We start from the raw sequence: 21711 nt of genomic DNA, 5'->3' as shown, positions 1-21711 counted from the left end.
GTGCTTGACAAACCTTTCAGTGAAGAAATGTTTTTCCTACTATCCAATCTAAATCTTCCCTGGCACAACTCCTGGCCATTTCCTCTTGTCATGTAACTCGTTACTTGGGAGAAGACACCAGCAGCCACCTCGCCACTTCCAAGCCTGTAGTGCTGCATTGGGTTTTCGTGACCCAAGTGTAGGACCCGGCACTTGGCTGTGTTGAACCTCAGGCCACTGGCCTCTGCCCATCGATCCAGCCTGTCCAGATCCCTCTGCAAAGCCTTTCTACCCTCAAGCAGGTCGACACTGCCAACCAACTTGGTGTCGTCTGCAACCTTATTGAGGGTGCACTCGATCCCCTCATCCAGATCATTGATAAAGACATTAAAAGGAACTGGCCCCAGTTGTAGGCCCTGGGGAAAACCACTTGTGACCAGCTGCCACCTGCATTAAACTTTGTTCACCACCACTTTGGCCACTCTTTGGCTCAGCCATCCAGCCAGGTTTTCACCTGGCATAGAGTACTCCCGTCCAAGCCACGGGCAGCCAGTTTCTCAGGGAGAATGCTTTGGGAAATGCTGTCAAAGGCGTTTCTAAAGTCCAGGTAAAGAACATCCACAGCCTTTCCCTCATCCACTAAGTGGGTCACCTTCTCATAGAAGGAGATCAGGTTTGTCAAGCAGGACCTGACTTTCATGAACCCATGCTGACTGGGCCTGATCACCTGGTTGCCCTCATGTGCCACATGATGGCACTCAGGATGATCTGTTCCATGATCTTCCCCACACCGAGGTCAGACTGACAGGGCGGTAGTTCCCAGGATGCTCCTTCTGGCCGTTTATGTTGATAGGCGTCACCTTTACTAACCTCCACTTAACTGGCACCTCCCCGCTTTGCCAGGACTGCTGATAAATGATGGAAAGCGGCTTGGTGAGCATCTCCGACAGCTCCCTCAGTACCTGTGGGTGGAACCCATCTGGCCCCATAGATTTGTGTATGTCTAAGTGCTGTAGCAGGTCCCTCACTATTCCCTTTGGATTATGGGGGCTTCATGCTGCTCCCCATCCCTGTCTTCCCCCTCAGGGGCTGAGTACCCAGAGAACTGCTGGTCTTACTACTAAAGACGGAGGCAAAGAAGGTATTAAGTACCTCAGCCTCTTCCTCATCCATTTTCACTATGTTTTCCGCCATATCCAATAAAGGATGGGGATTCTCCTTAGCTCTCTTTGTGTTTCTAATGTAATCATAGAAACATGTTTTAGTGTCTGTTATGACATTAGCCAGGTAAAGACCTAGTTGGGCATTGGCCTTTCTAATTTTTTCCCTGCATAACCTCACAACATCCTTGTAGTTCTCCTGAGTTGCCTCCCCCTTCGTCAAAATGTCATAATCTCCTTTTTTCCCCTGAGTTTGAGACAAAGCTCTCTGTTCGGCCAGGCCAGTCTTCTTCCCCACCAGCTTGTGTTTAGGCACATGGGGATGGCCTGATCCTGCGCCTTTAAAAGTTCCTTCTTGAAAAACGTCCTGCCTTCCTGGACTTCTTTTGCCCTTCAGGACTGCCTCCCAGGGGACTCTGTCAACCAGGCCTCTCAAAAGGGCAAACTAAGATAACCAGGTCCGAAGCCCAGAGAGTTATTGCCATTAGGCACCTCCTGATGGTGGAGGGAGGGGAAGCCCAAAAGAAGGAACTCCGTGACACTGGTATGGTTCAATAGTTTGCATCCAAGCTGCAGTGTTCAAGGGCAGATGGTCAGTGGAGGAAACAATGCTTCAGGAGGTTAAAAGAAGATGAGACAGAGCGAAAGAGTGTAGAAGGACGAGAAAAGAGGTTCATGGGGACATTCGGGCACAGGCTGGAAGGAAAACAGAATGGAGAGGAGAATCATCTGAAAGCAAGAAGACATCCTTTGATGTACAAAGAACAAAGTTATTAAGGGAGTTAGAGTAGGACTTCACTAGAAACAGTAGGTAAGTTATTGCACATGCACTCTTTACCCAAGAGTCTCTTTACAGTAAATGGAGACCACAATTGGTGTTTCTCAATCTAGTCTTTTTCCTCTAGTTCTTCCTCTAGTCTTATTTAAATACATCATTTAGGATACGCTAAAAGGAATTCTATTGGAAGAGAAAACACCTCAGAAAGTGGAGAAAGTGGCATGGAGAGAGTGACAAATGAGGAGACGTGGGAAGTAAAGGTAAGCAAGACAGGGAGGAGGGAAAGGTCCTCAGTCACTGACCACTTTCTCGCTGAAAACCAGTTTTGGTAAATCATTCTGGCTGTGAGGGGGAAAAACAAAAGAAGATTTAAAAAGCAACGCAAAAGAGGGGAAGGACCAAAAGGGAAAAGCTATGGGCTTGCTTCTTTCAGGAGCCTCACCTTTACCTTCCCGTCCCTGACTGTTACAGCCCTGACCAGCTCTTCCCTGTTTGTAAGGAGGAAGTCCCACAGGGCACTTCACCTCATGGCATCACAGTCACCCTTGTAAGGAAGACATCCCCAATGAGCTCCAAACCCCTCCTGGGTGGTTTGCACCTCACTCTCTTGCCCCTTCAGCAAATGCTGGGATAGTTTAGGTCGGCCATGAGGACCAGGGCCTGCAAACATGAGGTTTCTTCCAGGTGTCTGAAGAAGGCCTCATCTGCTTCCTCTTCCTGGTCAGGGGATCCATAGCAGACATCCACCCACCACAGCGGTGCCCATGTCCTGCCCTCTCGTGCTGGCCCTTCAGCTCTCAGTTGACTCATCACCTCCCCCCAGGCAGAGCCCCACGTGTTCCTGCTGCTCTCTCCCAGAAAGGGCAACTTCCCCTCTGGGTCCAGACCTATGGCTTGACCAGTACCAGACCCCGAGTTTCTCTAGGAAGGAGTATTTGTAGTGCCCTGCAACTCCTCATGCTGTTCTCTTGTGAGAGACACCCCAGTCAAGATGAGCCAGCTGCGTGCAAACATTAAAAGCTGAGTAAATGGTGCTTCAGTCCACCGGGACCTTGAGAAACTCTGGGATTCGGACAGTGGAAGTCACTTGAAGTTTTACAGGGAGAAGTGGTCAGTCCTGCCTTGGTGGGTGCTGGGGGGGAAGGGGGAGAATAAGCCCATACATCAGCACAGGCTGGGACCTGACGGGCTGAGCAGAGACTCTGAGGAGAAGGGCCTGGGCACTACGAGGGATGCCCTACGAGCCCGTAGAGTAGGGACACTATGAACAAGGCCAGCTGCATATGGGGCTGCATTAGGAGGAGCGTGGGCCACCCAGAGAACCTGAGTTCTCATCCCCCTCAACTCAGCACCGGTGTGGCCCCACACATGTGGCTGTGTCCCAGTGTGTCGCTCCCCATTTCTGAGAAGTAGTGATGAACTAGAGAGTGCTGAGTGGAGGTCTGCCAAGGTGGGGTTCGGGACCTCGTGCACGTGACCTGTGTGGGGTGGCTGAGGGATGTGCAGTTCCTTGGCCCAGCACTGTGGGGGCTCCAGGCAGTATTGCAGTAACCTGAGAGCGCTTGAAGGCTGCTTTCAGAGATGATGGGCCTTTCCTTTCTCGTAAGGTACAGCATGAGAAAGAAATAACGATGCAACGTGCAGCTGGGGAGGTCCAGACTGCACATGAGGAAAAAGAAATGTCACTCCAAGGGCAGTGCTGTGGTGTAACAAGTCACCCAGAGGGAGACGGGATCAGCCCACGGCTTTGTGTTTCAAGGAACAGCCAGGGAGGACGGAGAGACATCAGTAAAGGAAGGAAGATGCTGAGGTGAGAGCAAGGTGTGGTGGCAGGGTGGAGGTCTACAGCCTGCAGAGAAAGAGGTGCAGGTGTGGGACACTGTAGGACAGCCTGTGGTGGAGCTGATAGAGGGATGAAGAAAGCCTGAAACGCACCAACAGGGATGAGCTCTTTCTGCCCTCGGCTATGGCTGTTGTCTCTGCCACCGATGCCTGTGAGGAAGCACTTTATCCTGACAGCATTAGTGTCTCATTGCCTCCCCTTCCCCACCCAAGAGCCTGGGAGCTGTTGTTGCATAGTCCTACCGTTGAGCATCCCCACATCTCACTGCCCCAGGAAGAGCCCTGAGTTACTTTTGAGAGACAGGATCTCCCTTTCCAAGGGCTGGGGGTCACGGCTTCACCCTTTGGCTGAATGGAACCCATCCAGGTTTACTCCGAATGTGTTCCACCTGGACATTCCCTTTGCCTATCTGTCATCTCTGCCTCCAGTTGACTGCTCTAACCAGCCACTGGGGAGGCTTTGTCAGTCATGGTCCTCAGTGGGACCCATTAACACTCCAGGGAACTTTGGGTTTTGAATCTGACATTAAAAGGCCTTTGGCTGGTCCTCTGCGTCTGAGCTGGGCTGGGCTCCTGGCATGGAGGGAGCTGATGGCAAGCGGGCAGCGCTGCAGAGAGACAGCTCTGCCCAGGAGCAGCTCCTCTGCCAAGCGCAGCAGGGCTGAGGGCACTGCCTGCAGGCAGCGAGGGCAGAGGAGGGAGGCAGAAAAAGGTTTAAAGGCAGTCAGGAGTGGGAGGATGCTGAGTGCTCAAGAGAGGAGAAGTCTTTGCAGTCCTTGACACAGTAAGTCTCTGGGTGCAGGGCAATGCAGCTGCAGTTCGTGAAGGGATCTCCTAAAGCTGGCATAACCCACAGCCTGTGGGCTCTCTGTCTTCTACAGAGGAGGAGGACGTGCTCAGAGCAGGGCTTCCCTGCTGCACCATCAGAGGGACAGGGCATGACAGGGACAGGGGCGGCTGCAGGGGTGTGAAGGTGGGTGTGCAGCCAGGGGTGGCCACGGTTGTCCCTCAGAGCAGGGTCCCTGTGCTGCAGGGATCTGTTTGCCGGGGCAGGGACTCTGCCGCCTGCCAGGGTCAGCTCTCAGCCTGCCTGGGGAGCTCCCCATGGCACTGCGGGGAGAAGCTGTGGGTAAGAGGAGTGACCTCTGCCAGGGCAGGGTCCTTCTTTTGTGAGAAGGTGCTGCATGGGCCAGGGCAGCTCACAGCTCCACATCACACCAGGACATTGGCAGAGGCAGCATTTCAAGAGCAATGGTCAAGGCAGTGCCTATCCTAGAGCTGAAGATCTTTCCAGGATTTGTGATCTCAGCTTGCTTCTAAGGGAAAGGAGAAAGGGGCTCTAAAGGTTAAGACTGAGCCTCCTGACCTGTTGCACTGAGGGATCAGCAGATCTGCCAAAAGCCTCGTAAGTGCCTTCCCCCACTCCTCTACCTACAGACAGCACCGGCATCACCTTTGCTTGCGGCATCAGTGCTTATCTGAACTACTCCTTAGGACCTGCTGACAGGGAGGTGCCTCTGAGCAGTGCCCTTCTGCCAGGAGGTGCCTGCAGGGCAGAGCTGAGCACAGAGCGGGTGGGATGGGGTCTGTGAGCACTGGCAGGGAGGAGACTTGGAGACAGAGAAACAGCTCCCAGCAGGGACAACTCCAGGCAGCAGAGAGCCAGGCCACCCCTCTGCATCACTCTCTGCTCAGCTGCACAGGGAGAGAGGGAAGAGTTTGGAGAAATGGACTTTGAAACTGGACTCTTCTGAGCTCAGAAAACTCCCGTTTCTTCTTCAAGAAGGTTTCTAGTGAGAACATCCTCTAACAGAGAGACGTGTAAGCAGAGGGCACCTGTGTGGTGACCAGCAGGTCACTCATGGGCAGACCGGCTCTCCTGACTCTGCATTAGGGCACAGGGAGCCCATTTGTCGCTCAGGGCTCACCAGTGGTCAGGCTGAGAGCAATGGGAAAGATGAGGATTTCTGCCCCTTCAGAGCAAGTGCCCTCACTCAGCAGCAAAAACCTGAGCTCACAAAAAAGATGAGTGGAGCTCCCTCAAAGAGAAGTAATTCTGAGGGGGTGTTGGGGGAACTAGCTTAGGATTGACTCAAGAAGTCAGCTGTAACTTGTCAATGTCTTCTCCTCTTTCAATGGTCAGCCATGCCCAGAGGCACCAAATGTCCAACAGCAGCTCCATCACCCAGTTCCTCCTCCTGGCATTTGCAGACACATGGGAGTTGCAGCTCTTGCACTTCAGGCTCTTCCTGGGCATCTACCTGGCTGCCCTCCTGGGCAACGGCCTCATCATCACCACCATTGCCTGTGACCACCGCCTCCACACCCCCATGTACTTCTTCCTCTTCAACCTCGCCCTCCTCGACCTGGGCTCCATCTCCACCACTGTACCCAAAGCCATGGCCAATTCTCTCTCGGACACCAGGGCCATCTCCTATGCAGGATGTGCTGCACAGGTTTTTCTCTTGCCTTTTCTGATGGTAGCAGAGTATTGTCTTCTCACCATTATGGCCTACGACCGCTACGTTGCCATCTGCAAATCCCTGCACTACGGGACCCTCCTGGGCAGCAGAGCTTGTGTCCACATGGCAGCAGCTGCCTGGGGCAGTGGGTTTCTCTATGCTCTCCTGCACACGGCCAATACATTTTCCCTGCCCCTCTGCCAGGGCAATGCCCTGGACCAGTTCTTCTGTGAAATCCCCCAGATCCTCAAGCTCTCCTGCTCACACTCCTACCTCAGGGAAGTTGGGCTTCTTGTGGTCAGTGCCTGTTTAGGCTTCGGGTGCTTTGTTTTCATCGTGCTGTCCTACGTGCAGATCTTCAGGGCCGTTCTGAGGATCCCCTCTGAGCAGGGACGGCACAAAGCCTTTTCCACGTGCCCCTTCCTCTCCTTCATTATAGGTTCTTTGTGTCAGAGCAGAGGTGTGCTGGACCTCAGTCGTGGCACCAGGGCCAAGCTCAGGCGTGCAACAAAGCCTGATCCACCGTTGCTCCAGGCAACAAAGCAACAAAGGATCACCCCAGAGATGAGGGCATGCTTTGACCTGACTGGCCAAGGACTGACCCCGAGGAGAAGGTCCTGGGCATTACAAGGGATGCAACTTTAGCCAGTGGTACATGCGGACCGTGAACTGGACTAGCTGCACACAGGGCTGCATTAGGGGGCACACGGCCACCCAGACAAGGCACTTATCATCCCCCCTGACCCAGCACTGTTGTGGCCACATCTGGTCTAGTGTGTCTGTGTGTGGGGCTCTCTGTTCTGAAGGAAGGAGGAGGAAGTGGAGAAGCTCCAAAGGACATTGGCCAGGATGGCGTTTGAGGCCTTTGTGGAGAAGCTGAGGGAGCTGGGCTTCTGTACCTTTTGAAGTGGAGGCCCAGGGCTCTCTAGGAGTAGCCTGCACCTGCTTGAAGGGTGGCTTCAGAGATCATGGAGCTTTTCTTGGTAGTAGGAAGAGAAGGAAACCTCAAGAAACTGCAGCTTGGAAGGTTTGGACTGCATGTGAGGAAAAAGAAATCTCACCCAAAGGGTTGCACTGTGGTGCAAGAGGTCACCCAGAGGGAGTCTGTATTAGCCCATGGCTTTGTGTTTCAAGGAACAGCCGGTGAGAGTGGAGAGACATCAGAAAAGATACGGAAATGCCAGGGTGAGAGCGATGTGGGAAAGCACGATGGGTGCCTGCAGCCTACAAGGAAAGAGGCACAGGCATGGGACAGTGATGGTCAGCCTGCAGCAGAGATGGTGTAGGGCTCTGGCAAGGCTAAAAAGCCCAACAGCACCAAGGTCTTTGTCCCCTTGGCTATGGCAGTTGCCTCTGCCACCAAGGCCCACCAGAAGAAACTTTATTTTGAGGCTCTGGGCTTGGTTTCTGCTTCACGGTTGCATGGGGAAGGAGGGAGGTGTTGCACAGTCTCCCTACCCTTGGCCTTGCTCACCCTCACACCCCACTGCCCCCAGGAAGAGCCCTGAGCCACACCTGAGGGGCAGGATCTCAGGCACTGGTCTGCCTGAGGGTCAGGTTTGGCCCTTCTGCTTCATCAAACAAAGCAACAGTTTTCTCCACATTACAGCCACCTGCACTGTGCCTTTGCCTTCCTGCAATCACAGCCTCCAGCTATCTCCTCTAACGAGCCCATGGGGAGACTTTGTCAGTAGTGGCCCTCAGTGGGGCCCATTAATGCTTCCAGGTACTTTGAGTTTTTCTTCTGACTTCTTGAACAGTTTTTTCAATCTTCTCTCAGTATCTGAGGTTCATGGACACAGAGCTAAATACGCCACGGGGCTCATTAAAGTACAGAAAGCCCTAAAGACCTATTTCTCTTCCTTCAATTTCCTTCAAGTCTTCAAGACATCTACAGTGAATTGGAGTTTTTTCATAGTGTAGTTAAGAAGGAAGATTTCAAAGAGAACCTAATATTTCTTCTTCTTAGTATTATTATCATTTTAAAGGTGTTTTTTTTTTAATTTACCTTTCAGTTTACAGAAGAGGTGATAGTAGTTTTCTGCAATTGATATTGATCCAGAGGGTCTCCTCAGGAGGTCTGGATGTTTAGGAAAAGCAGTCCCTTGAGGTGACACTGTATGGACATCCTTGCTCCTCACCCCCACAACCCCACCATCTCTGTCATTGGCCAACTGGGATTTACATCAGTTTCCTTCCATCAGACTTCTCCACTGATCTCTGCAGCTGGATGTTACAGCTCCATTGCACCAGCTCCCACCCGAGCTCCTTGGAGACCTGGCTGCGCCCAGGCACAGAAGGATTTTTCCCCTTTGCAAGCAAAGAAAAGTAAAGAATAATCATGTTTGAGAAACACTAAAACACCCTCTGCAGCCATATGCTAAGCAGAAGCTGCCTCTAATGAGGTTGCTTTTCTATGAGGGATAATCTTATGAGAAATAGGTACAAACAGATAGGTATAAAGACTTAGTTCTCCTGAAAACTCTTTCTTAGGGGAACCTGCAAATTTGCAGACAGCTTAGAGCAAAGCAGCTTCTCCTCAGGCCCTGCATCATCAAACCTGCAGCTAGCGTATGCGCTAGTGAGTGAAGAAATAGAAGATAAGCGGGTGAAGCGTATGCAGGGGAAGAAGGCCTTATTGTGGCTTGGCACACAGGTTGTCCTCAGGGTGGTGCGTGTAATGTAGGCATAAACCACAGTAGTCAGGGTGAATGAGCTCAACAACACAGCGGAGGAGAGAGCAACGCTCCTGTTCCATAGTAGCCAGTGCCCACGCAGGCTGCTCCCAGCAAAGGATGATGCCGCAGGAGAAGGAGTCACTACTTTGGGCACAGAGGGTCTAATGGCATACGAGATGGTGGGGCTGAGCACAAGTAGAGTTATCATTCCCCAGCAGCTAAAGATGAGGATGGAGCACAACCAGGAGTTCATAAGGACAGCGCAGTATGAGGGGTTACAAATGACCCTGCAGCAAATGAAACGCATCACAATACAAAGGTTAAACTCATCTGTGCCCAGGAAGTCAGAGCAGAAGGTCGAGGACTTGTAAGCAGCCCCAGAAGCACCTTAACCTCCAACATGGGACTGCCAAACACGTTAGGGGTGATGACCAAAGTGAACCAACTATCCAAGAAGGACAAGGTGCTGAGGATGAGATACGTGGGGGCGTTATTGGTGGTGGAGCCAAATGATGGCAATGGTGACTGCATTCCCCATGACAGTGAGCAGATCAACCACCAGCAGCAGTGTGAAAAGGAGGATTTTCAACGCTTGAATGACTGAGACGGTCTTTAGGAGAGATATAGTAGAACTGTGAGGATCCATTTTGGTACCCGGTCAGTTGAAGGTGTGACAAGAGTAACTAATATCATGCTTGGGGAAATTCATCTTGTTACATTTGTCAACCTTCCTTCCCTTTTGTCAGGCTTCCTCTTCCTTCCAGAAAATGGGAGACCAGAATTGTGCTCTGTAGGGATTCTGCTTTTCTCTGTGTCTTCACCCAATGACATGAAAAGTACTGATCCAACCCACTTCTCTTCAGAAAAAGAAGATGCCTCTCCTGCCTGGCTGGTTTGCATGGGTATTCTGGACTGCCAGCTGGGAACTGATATTTCTGGCAAAAGCTGTGTGAATGATGTTCCATTTCTAACGGTGGTGTAGCTGGGCATCAAGCCTGTGCCAGTGTGCAACCAGAGAACTTAGGTCATTAATCCCCTGGCTGGTCCAGGCACTCTCCCATCTCATCATGCACATTGACGAGAGGAGAGACTGGTCTGAGGCAGTGGATTGACTTGAAACCAAGGGATTGAGCTCAGTCAACCCCCTTCAAAATTAACCACCTCCAAGATTAGCCAAAATGAGTCACCTTCAAAATTAACTGGTGGACTTGGCAGTGTTAGGTTAAGAGTTGGACTTGACGATCTTAAGGGCCTTTTCCAGCCTAAAGGATTCTATGATTTTATGATCATTTTGAAAGCATCTCTTCTACAGACGCACAGAGCCATTGCAATGGTCTCCTTCCAATTTCCCTTTAAGCCTTCTCTTGACTAGGATGCCTGCAGCACCATAATCTGTATGTTACTTGTAATACTGAAGTTAAGGCACTCAGTTAAGTTCCTGGAGTTTGTAGTCACGGAAAACTCCTCTTGAGTCTAAAGGAAAACAGAATCAGCAACAAAGCTGTTTGGCAACAAAACAGGAAAAGAGAGCAAAGGGGAAAAAGGCACTGTGTAAGTGTAAACAGGTTTCCAGTCGGCAGGCTGCTCTGATGGAGCCCTGCACGAGCCTGTGCCCGGTTCTCATTAGAGCCTCTTCCCAACTGCCCTCTGTGCGGGTGCATTCTCCCATGGGAATGCAGTGAGCTTCAAGCTGGAACCATGGGTGAGTAGGTGGTCAGTGGCCAGCCCAGCCCACAGCACAACAGTAGGCTACGGGGTCTGTGTTCAGCAACTGGAGCAGGGCTGCGAACACCCTGCACTCCCATGCCTGGGTACCTGCCATGGGGAGACCATGAGGACCACGGCCCAGGCGCTGGAGAGAATTAGTGCCTAAGGCAGACCTGGGTCTCCTCCTAGAGAGACTGATGGGCTGCAGAAGGCTGACTGGCTCCCTCCCGCCCACTGGCAGCACAAGACTCACGGGGTCCTGCTGACCATAGGCCTCGATGCTGCAAGAGCCGAGGAACTCATGGAGGAACAGTGTGGGGCAACTGGGCAAAACAGGCTCTAAGTCCTTGTCCGGCCTGGCTCTCCAGACTGTACCCGCACAGGCTGATCAGGATATACTTCTTCAGCTGCTGCCGCCATTGGGTGGGCACCAGTGAGAACCCACAGCTTCCTTCAGTCAGGGAAGCAGTCTCTGGAAGCAAGCGGTGCTGTAGAGGAAAAAGGTGGCTGAGGTTTCTGGGAGTCCCTCTCCGAACCCGAGTGTGAAAGGAAAAACGCTGTTGTTTTTGACAGAAGAGTTCACCTGGAGTCAAAGTGTGGCTCAGATCTTAAGTAGAGCCAAGGGTAAGTGTGAAATGGAAGAGGATGATTTTTAAGGACCATTCCAACCACAGCCATTCTGGGATTCTGGAATTCGAGGATTAAATTAAACCACTCCTCAACTGTGTGCCAAGTACAGTCTGCCACCAATGAGGTTCATGTTCCACAAGGCAGAACCATGCAAGAAATCTTTTACACAGAAAGTAATCTAAAAAGTAACCACAATTAAAGAGTTGGCTACAGACAGAATTAGACACATTACTGGAATATAGACAAGCTTTTCACTCCCTGAAGCTCAAAGCATCTTCTGGATGTTGAGATGTGTCTAAGTGATCAAAGAGGAAGGGCAGGGCAAATCTAGAGAGCAATCACATGTGCTTCTGTTCAGATGTGCTGCTGGAAAGGTGACTCCAGACATGGTCTATTTTTTAGAGAGCTGTGGAAATACGTGAAAGATGAGGGAGATTAAATGCACAGCCTGATCGAGAGAGTACTGACGATGCAAACAGAGTGGAAGGTCAATAGCTCTCCTCTTCCTATTAATGCACACCCTGAAAACCACTCATTTTGATCTCATCAGAAAACAATTACATGATATTTAAATTATTTCAGTTATTTTGTGTTAGTTGATGAGATTGTGCTCATACACGTGCCAAAATGTCTCAGTTCTTTAGGCAGAGCTCTGCAGTCTGACCATCAGTGCCCAGCGGTATCTCCAGAGGACGCAGTGTCTCTGAAGCACGTGCCGGGGACTGGCCACTGTCACAGAGGACCTGCTGGAGAGCAGAGCCCCTCGGAAGCTGCAGCTGCAGCCTGGGCAGAGGGTCCCAGGGCACCCACACTGGCACCACACGCCCATGTCCCTCTAACTGCATCCCACCCCAATTTTATCATCTCTTGCCTTTGCAAACGGAAGCAATACGCATAATCCCCCAGAGATCAGTATATTAAAACAAGACAAAGCCAAGCAAGGAGGATAACACCAACAAAATGTTAAGCTTCAAGTTGCAAGAGGACATCATCCCAAGCACAAACCAAGGCTGGGCAGAGAATGGCTCGAGAGCAGCCCAGAAAAGAACGGGTTGCCCACAGAAGTTTTGGAGGCTCCATCCCTGGAGGTGTTCAAGACCAGGTTGGATGGGGCTTTGAGCAGATGAAGTGTGACACCTACAAACGCCCATTTCTCATGGAGGGTGCTGCTCAGAGCACCACCGGTTATTATTTGATCATTGTCCGGCCAGAACTGAGCCATCTCCTTCCCGCTAACGCTACCAGGGGTGAAGGCGGCCAAGAAGAGAAGGGAGAGAATCCGAGAGCCCAAAAAGGTGCTGTGAAAACGGGGAGTTTTTGACCCCTACTATCCCAGGGGTAACTGGGGAAGAAAAGCGTTAAGAGAAACTTTTGTCCTGTGTCTCCGGGTTCATCTCTGTGTCTCCCCAGGGCTTCCACCCCAGAGATGCTCCCTTTTCCTCCTCGGCCAAACGGGATCTGTCCTGGAGGTTTGGGAGCTCTGCCTGAAAATGGCTGCCCATGTTGAGGTGCCTGAAATCATAAGGAAGAGGAGGTGAGGAAGGCAAGTTGGGAACAGATACAGCACGATCAGCAGACACTTAGGAAGAGGGGAGGTGTGAGGAGCTGCACTAAATAAGTTACGTCTTTCCCAGCAAAGCATGACTAGCTCTCCTCTAACAACTGCCACAGTCCCTTCCCAGCACCACCAACATCACCGTGCTGCGCCAAGAGTCCTTTTGCAGCCCATCAGGCAAGGAAGTTTTTCCTTCTTCTCTCAAAACCTGACCAAACTGGCGAGGTTCACTCCCAGAGCAGCAGCGAGCTGCAAGAGCTGCGGCCACTGAGCAAGTGCATCAGAATGTTGTGTAGAACACGGGAGGCTGGCAGCACTCTTTATGACGTAAGCACAGACAGTGCTTCACTGGGCATTTTGTTGCATTTCTGGCCAACACGGGGGCATCCTCTGGCCATAACAACCGTGCTGTTGACTTCAGCAGAATTGGCCAAGTGATGGGGAGAAAGTCAATGTCAACTGCGAGGGCCCGCACAGCCCAGGCACTGCACCAACCTCCCACCAAGTCCCCAACTGCGGTTCCCTCATCCCCCATTTGCTGAGTGTTTGCTCTTATTCTGACTGCTGGGCCACAACCCATGGCTGCATGCGGATTTTAGTGCTATCCTTCATCAGACAAAACCCAAAGTCCCTCACCGCACTGCCTGAAAGATAGAAAAAAACTGCTCAAGATAAAAATGATTACGCTGAGACCGCCCTTTAGCCTTCCTTGCCATCCTCATCCTCGCACACCACTAACTATTCCCTTGGGATTTCCAGGCTCCCCAAAATCGCACGGAGTTAGAGAATTTGCTGCGCATGAGAAATTCCCCATCCCAAGGGCTGATGGTCCCCTGGGCCTAACGTACGAGGCCCCACAGGACAGGGCCAGACCTGCGTGCAAGCATGACATCAACTGATAACTAAAAAGCACTTCATAAACCCAAACTTGGGAAATAGTTAGCCCCAAAACCAGCAGCAGCACGTTGCTCGGTGAGGCGAGCTGCCACGACTACCCTCAATGAACATCTTCTGGCTGTGAGCTCCAGAGACTCATCCCTAACGGCAAAAAGTTCGTTTGGGTGCACTCTTAATCTCCCATCCCTCCCACAGGCAACGAGACACCAGTTGTTTCCACTCGAGCAAGTGGTTCCTGTTCTGAAGCTTTGGATTATCCCTGACCTGTGCGCAAGCCCTGATATCCATCATTGAATTTGAAGTTAACCGTGGCTCCGTAGGTAATCAAGCTTTATGTACTGGCTCTGTCGCTAAGGATGATTGGAGATAGTCGCTGAGTAGTTGCTAAGGAGAGGATCAAGGGGAATTGTTCGAAGGAACCAAGAACTTAACAATGTGCATGATGACATTGTTGAGTGTTTATGGATAAGAATCAAGGGGAAGGCCAATAAGCCGGACATCATGGGGGGAGTTTGTTATAGACCCCCCAACCAGGATGTAGAGGCCAATGAAATATTCTATAAGCAGCTGCCATAGGTCTTGTGATCACTCGCCCTTATTCTTGTGGGGGACTTCAACTTCCCAGATGTCTGCTGGAAATATCATGCAGCAGAGAGGGCACAGTCCAGGCAGTTCCTGGAGTGTGTGGAAGACAACTTCCTAACACAGCTGGTGAGGAAGCCAACTAGGGAAAGTGCCCTACTGGACCTGCTGCTTGTTAACAGAGAAGGTCTTGTAGGGGATGTAAAGATTGAAGGTCGTCTTGGGCAGTGTGACCATGAAATGATAGAATTTTCGATTCTTGATGAAGCAAGGCGGGGAGCCAGCAGAACTGCCACCCTAGGTTTCCGAAGGGCAAACTTTGGCCTGCTTAGGAGCATGATTGAGAGTGTCCCTTGGGGGACAGTCCTGAAGGGCAAAGGTGCCCAGGAAGGCTGGTCTTACTTCAAGGATGAACTCTTAAAAGCTCGGGAGAAGGCCATCCCCAAGTCTCAAAAAAACAAGCAGACAGGGAAGAAGACCAGCCTGGCTAAATAGAGAGCTTTGGCTGGACCGCAAGAAAAAAAAGAAAGTTTATGATCCTTGGAAAAGGGGCTTGGCTACTGATGCAAAATACCAAGATGTAGTGAAGCTCTGCAGGGCAAAATTAGAAGGACCAAAGCTCAAGCAGAACTCATCTTGGCCACCACGGTTAAAGATAACAAGAGGTTCTTCCAGTATATCAATAGGAAAAGGAAGACTAAGGAGAATGTAGGCCCACTAACGAATGAGATGGGTGCCCTAGTGGTGGAAGACACAGAGAAGGCAGAGCTACTGAATGCCTTCTTTGCTTCAGTCTTCACTGCTAAAGCTCTCCCTCATGAATACTAGGCCCTGGAGGCAAGGGGGAAGGTCTGGAGAGAGGAAGAGTTTTCCCCAGTAGAGGAAGATCGGGTTAGAGACCACTTGGCCAAACTGGACATCCATAAGTCCATGGGCCCTGATGAGATGCACCCGTGAGTGCTGAGAGAGCTGGCAGATATTAGTGCTTGGCCGCTCTGCATCATCTTTGAAAGGTCATGGAGAACAGGAGAGGTGCCTGCGGACTGGAGGAAGGCCAATATCACTCCAGTCTTCAAAAGGGCAAGAAGGAGGAGCCAGGGAACTACAGGCCGGTTAGTCTCACCTCCATCCCTGGGAAGGTAATGGAGCGACTCATTCTGGATGTCATATCCAAGCACGTTAAGGAGCAGGAAGTTATTGGAAGTGGTCATGCTTGGCCAATCTCATAGCCTTCTATGATGTTATAACAGGTTGGCTGGATGAGGGCAGAGCAGCAGACGTCATCTACCTTGACTTCAGCAAGGCTTTTGGCACTGTCTCTCATAACATCCTCCTTAGGCAACTGAGGAAGTGTGGACTAGACAAGGTGACAGTGAGGTGGATGGAGAGCTGGCTGTGTGACAGGACTCAGAGCATTGTGATTAATGGAGCAGGGTTGAGTTGGAGGCCTGTAACCAGTGGTGACCCCCAGGTGTCAATACTTGGATCAGTATTGTTTAATGTATTCATCAGTGACCTGGAATAGGGGACAGAGAGTGTGCTCAGCAGGTTCACTGATGATACCAAACTGGGTGGGGTGGCTGACAGCCCAGAGGGCCGTGCTGCCATCCAGCGTGACCTAGACAGGCTGGAGAGCTGGGCAGAGAAGAACCTCATGAGGTTCAACAAGGACAAGTGTAGGGTCCTGCACCTGGGGAGGAAGAATGTCAGGCACCAGTATAGGTTAGGGGTGGACCTGCTGGAAAGCAGCTCTGAAGAAAAGGATCTGGGGGTCTTGGTAGACAGTAAATCATCCACAAGCAATCAATGTGCCATTGTCACCAAGAAGGCCAATGGAATTGTGGGCTGCATAGGGAAGAGTGTGGCCAGCAGGTCAAGGGAGGTCATTTCCCCCCTCTACTCTGCACTGGTGAGGCCACAACTGGAATACTGTGACCAGTTCTGGGCTCCCCAGTTCAAGAGAGACAGGGAACTACTGGAGAGAGTCCAGCGTAGGGCAACAAAGATGATTGAGGGATTGGAGAACATCCCTTATGAGGAAAGGCTGAGAGAGCTGGGACTCTTGAGCCTGGAGAAGAGAAGGCTGAGGGGAGACCTTATTAATGTTGACAAGTATCTAAAGGGTGGGTTGAAGGAGGACGGAGCCAGACTCTTTTCAGTGGTTCCCAGTAACAGGACGAGGGGTAACGAGCACAAGCTGGAACATAGGAAGTTCCGATCAAATATGAGAAGAAACTTCTTTATGGTGAGGGTGACAGAGCACTGGAACAGGCTGTCGAGGGAGGCTGTGGAGTCCCCTTCTCTGGAGACTTTCAAGACCTGCCTGGACCTGCAGTCCTGACTCGTGCTCTCGGCAATCCTGCTTTAGCAGGGGAGTTGGACTAGATGATCTCTAGAGGTCCCTTCCAACTTGGAAATTCTGTGAAAATTCTGTGAAAATTCCGTAAATCTGTATCTGGGACACGATTGAAACGATTACCGCAGATGACAGAAATCACCCTAGCGAAGGTGCAGCTACCCTCTGGAGACCGACCTGCCAGCCAATGAGTTTTTCAGAGAGCAGAGGGTGGCACAGAAACCAATGCTGATCCTAGGATGTGGTCACCAGTAGTAAACACAGCGTACATGGCAAAGGTGCAGAAAACAGTACTAACGCCATGACGAGCAGAGATAGTCCTTTCCCCAGTCATGAAGCTGGCCATCAGCTGTGGCAGGGTGCTGGTGCAGTAGCACATCTCCAGGGAAGACAAATGCCTCAAGAAGCAGCCCATGGCAGTATGCAGATGCTGGCTTTCCTGCATGGTGATGATGATGATGACGATGAGAGCTTTCCCAAATGCACACACCATGCAGATCATAAGGGAGATGAGGAAGGGATTTGTCTAAGGGCTGGCAACATTCCTCACTCCATAGCTATGGGAGACTCCATGCTTGTCCTATTGCCCTTTCTCCATGGAATTTTTTATGTCCTTCTTTTCCCCTCTAACTTGGTAGGGAAATTGCGAGGAACAGCATTTAGTTCAGTTTTAGATGCTTGGGTGTCAGAGAGATAAGTCACTGCAAATACATTTCTTTTGTTTGATTAAAGAAGGAGTATAAATCCTTGTTCACATAGTCACTGGGTCATACTGGTGAGGTAGATTATAATGAAGTCAAAGTGGGGTGTCCACAATTCTTTGTGGACAACATTATCACAGGCAAAAAATCAAGAAAAGAAAAAACCTCACCCAACAACAATGACAACAACAAAAACTAATAAAGAAAGGCTGGGCCTATAATGACTTACATTATGAGTCATATGCTGAAGAACATGAACACTCTGCAGCTTCTGAAAACCACCCAGGCACCAGTTTCCACAGGGCATCCTTGAGCTCCTGGTTCCTCATGCTGTAGATGAGGGGGTTCACTGCTGGAGGCACCACGGAGTACAGCACAGCCACCACCAGGTCTAGAATGGGGGAGGAGATGGAGGGGGGTTCAGGTAGGTAAAGATTCCTGTGCTGACAAACAGGGAGACCACGGCCAGGTGAGGGAGGCACGTGGAAAAGGCTTTGTGCCGTCCCTGCTCAGAGGGGATCCTCAGCACGGCCCTGAAGATCTGCATGTAGGACAGCACGATGAAAACAAAGCAAACAAATACTAAAGAGACACTAACCACAAGAAGCCCAACTTCCCTGAGGGAGTCTGAGTCTGAGCAGGAGAGCTTGAGGATCTGGGGGATTTCACAGAAGAACTGGTCCACTGTGTTGCCCTGGCAGAGGGGCAGGGAAAATGTATTGGCCGTGTGCAGGAGAGCATGGAGAAACCCACTGCCCCAGGCAGCTGCTGCCATGTGGACACAAGCTCTGCTGCCCAGGAGGGTCCCGTAGTGCAGGGGTTTGCAGATGGCAACGTAGCGGTCATAGGACATGACGGTGAGAAGAAAATACTCTGCTGAAATGAAAAAGACAAACAGAAAGACCTGTGCAGCACATCCTGCATAGGAGATGGCCCTCATGTCCCAGAGAGAATTCACCATGGATTTGGGGACAGTGGTGGAGATGGAGCCCAGGTCAAGAACAGAGAGGCTGAGGAGGAAGAAGTACATGGGGGTGTGGAGGCGGTGGTCACAGGCGATGGCCATGATGATGAGGCCGTTGGCCAGGAGGGCAGCCAGGTAGATGCCCAGGAAGAGCCCGAAGTGCAAGAGCTGCAGCTCTTGCGTGTCTGCAAATTGCAGGAGGAGGAACTGGGTGATGGAGCTGCTGTTGGACATCTGCTGCCTCTGGCCTTGGGGGGCTGTCGAAGATGGAAAAGACAGTGACAAGTTAGAAGAGACTCGTCTGAGCAAAACCTGATGCATTTTCCATAGAAATCCTGCTGAACCCTCCTCCTCCGGAAGAGGAAGGCCTTGGCAGGTCCGTTTCATGAGCTCTGATTGGTGCTGGCTGAGGGTGCTCCAGGGAGCAGGGGGGCTCTGCTGTGGGTTCTGGAGGAGTGAGTCCTGCTCTACAGCAGTGGGTAAATAAGAACTTGGGTGATCTCAGATTAAATCCACTTGTGACACCAAAGAGCTTCTCAGCATTGATTACTCCCCATTCACCCGACTGCAGAGCAAAGTTGAGGGGATTTTGTTTTGTGTATTTTGTTCTACTCTGTCCTCACCAAACCTGAGGAGTGTTTTTGGCACTGCCATTTCTGCTGCATGCCAAGTGCAATCTTGTGGGTGCTGAGAGGCAAAGAGACAGTGTCTTTTGGCAGACTGAGGACAGCCCGTCTGTCCATCAACCCTGCTCTCAGCTGCCCTGTGCTGGCAGCACGTTGAGCTGGAGGACGATCACCCACAGATGTTCCACAGAGAAGGAACTGGGCACTGCAGAGAGCAGAGGAATCCAGTCTCCAAGTGCAGATCTCCAAACTCCTCTCACTGTCTCATCATACCAGAGGAGGATCTCAGCTCTGCCCTGCCAGCCAGGGACTCAGTGGGCTCACTGCAGCTGCCTGTGCATAGCCGCCCAGCAGCATTGCCATGGCCTTATCACCGAGGTGTCTTCTTCATGGGGTCCTTGATAACACAGTGATGCAACAGGAGAGCTGTGCCCTTGTGGAGGGCAGCCTGCCACCCAGCAGGACTCTGAAGGGAAAGAAGAAAATGTCTTGAAAGTGTGCTGAAGTGAGAGTCATCTCATTTGTTTCACTGGGAGCATTGGGATGGGGAGGGGACTGGCACACTTTACTCCCATGGACAAATTTGTACGGCAAGACCCCCAGGTTTTGTCTCTGAAGTGCATTTGAGTCCCACCGCCCCATCCTAGTACAGTGATAAGAACAAGAGGAGCAAGGATGGGAGGGGGAAAATTGACAAAGGCCAAGTGCAGCTGCTGATGGAGGTGGGACAGGGACAGACAGTAGGTTACTCGATAATTTCTCCTCTTCCGGGGTGAGGCCACTGAGGAGACTGAGTCCCCATGGCTCTAAGAGCAGAGGCTATGCTAGGTGGGAGAAAAGACCAAGGGTTTTCTCCAGGGAAAGTTTCTGCTCTGCAGGGGATGGCAGGGAGGTACCTGAATCCCCCCTGCCATGGCATTTCTGAGAGCAGCTCCCTCTCCTTCCCATGTCTCTGCTGCCTGGAGCTGCCCCTGCCAGGAGCTGCTGCTCTGTGCCCACGTCTCCTCCCTGTCCCTGCTCCCACAGCCCATCCCACCCGCTGGGGGCTCAGCTCTGCCCTGCAGACCCCTCCTGGCAGCAGGGCACTGCCCAGGGCCATCTCCCTCTTTGTGGCTCCTCAGGAGGAGAGGAGAGAAAGCCTGATGCTGGAAGCAAAGGTGCTGCTGGTGCTGTGTGTAGGGAGAGGAGGGGCTGAAGGCACTTTGTGAGCTTTCTGGCAGATCTGCTGATCCCTCAGTGGAACAGTGACAGCTCCTTTCCCTCAGGAGACAGCTGAGAGCACAGACCCTGCAATGTCTTCATCTTCCAGGCAGCCCCTGCCTTGCCTTTCCTCTGTAAATGCTGCCTCTGCCAGTGCTCTGGGGGAGATCTGCAGCTGTGGGCAGCCCTGACCCACACAGCACACACTCGAAAAAGAGCCAAAGGACCCTGCCCTGAGGGGAGTCTCTCCTTTTCCCCACAGCTTCTCCCCACAGACGCTCGGGGGGGAACTCCTTGGGCAGGCTGAGAGCTGACCCTGGCAAGCAGCAGAGTCCCTGCCCCGGCACACAGAGCCCTGGGGTGCAGGGACCCTGCTCTCAAGGACAGCCCTGGGCACCCCTGCCTGCACACCCACCTGTCTTCAAAACCCTGCCACAGTCCCTCGCAGAAGGCAGCCCTCCTTCATTGTCGCTGCCATGGTGCAGCAGGGCATCCCTGCTCGGAAGCACGGCCTCCTTCTCCACACCAGAGAAGCCAGGAGAGAACGAGCTCAGAACTCTCCTCCCACTCCCAGCTGCCTTTATCCTCTCTGTGCCTGGCTCCTCTCGGGTGCCTGCAGGCAGTGCCCTCAGCCCTGCTGCGCTTGGCAGAGGAGCTGCTCCTGGGCAGAGCTGTCTCTCTGCAGCGCTGCCCGCTTGCCATCAGCTCCCTCCATGCCAGGAGCCCAGCCCAGCTCAGCAGCAGAGGACCAGCCCAAGGCAGCCCTTTCTCTGCCCCCTCGGGGCTCCCTCCAGGTGTCCCTGGGGCTCCAGGGGAACCTGCTGGGAAACAGGATGAAGTCACCACTGATGTTCCCTCCCTCAGCTGGGCAGAGACACTTCTTTCCAGAACTTTTAATTCTCCTCTCAAAGTTACATCGAAATATCACCTTTTTTGGTCTTATTATTAGATAACCGCAAGCTCTGCTGGAACCGTTCATAGAGACAGGGCATCGTCTCAGGGATCATGAATGAGCCTGGTGGGAAAGCCCTTTGGCCGAGTGAAATGACAGCTGATGCCTAAACAAGGGCCATAAGAATCTTCTCCTCTTTGTGTTCATGGCAGTTTTTAGAGGAATTCCTATGTACAACTGCCGTCCTGGACCATAGGGAGAGCTTGGTCTCTCTCTTTTCCATCAGCTCAATTTACCAGATCTCCAGTGCCTCTAATGGCATCGCAGAGAGTGCAGCTGGGTGTCTGTTCCCTTGACTGGTGCCTTCAGTCAGAGGCATCAGTCATCAGGTGTCATCAGAGAGGCGAGGGCTGTCCCTTCTCCACACAACAGCTGCAGGCATTGCATGGACATGGAGCACGTCACACGGGGATCTTTACTCACTGCCCTGATGATACAATCAATGAAAAGACCAATAGATTTCACAGTGTGCCTGGATACATCTTGTCCTCCAGGGCAGCATCCTCCAGATGCAGCAGTGGTCCATATCAAAACTCAACTGAAACTCAAATAGGAATTCCAGGGCACCGAGATGAGCTTTAGGTAATTCAGAAATAGTTAAACGAAGAAAAGGGAATAATGTAGGACCGCTGTCGAATTTAG

The 21711-nt window shown here is 51.8% G+C and overlaps 1 protein-coding gene and 1 pseudogene across 1 annotated transcript in view; one reads left to right on the top strand and one right to left on the bottom strand.

The window, feature by feature from the left end:
- LOC128903243 (olfactory receptor 14J1-like) overlaps positions 1-9503 on the top strand; it is a gene marked incomplete at its 5' end in the record, with an annotated part of 29245 nt that extends 19742 nt beyond the window's left edge. Inside the window, one exon of the mRNA XM_054187255.1 lies at positions 9240-9503. Within this exon, the coding sequence (XP_054043230.1) occupies positions 9240-9503 (264 nt within the window). The remainder of the gene's footprint in view (positions 1-9239) is intronic.
- An 8054-nt stretch (positions 9504-17557) lies between these two features.
- On the bottom strand, positions 17558-18525 carry LOC128903242 (olfactory receptor 14A16-like; annotated as a pseudogene).
- Between the last annotated feature and the right edge of the window lie 3186 nt (positions 18526-21711).

Source organism: Rissa tridactyla, unplaced genomic scaffold (assembly GCF_028500815.1).
Source record: "Rissa tridactyla isolate bRisTri1 unplaced genomic scaffold, bRisTri1.patW.cur.20221130 scaffold_29, whole genome shotgun sequence".
NCBI classification, from domain to species: domain Eukaryota; kingdom Metazoa; phylum Chordata; class Aves; order Charadriiformes; family Laridae; genus Rissa; species Rissa tridactyla.
The sequence above is the reverse complement of the archived record's forward strand: the minus strand, read 5'-3'. Positions and strand labels throughout refer to the sequence as shown.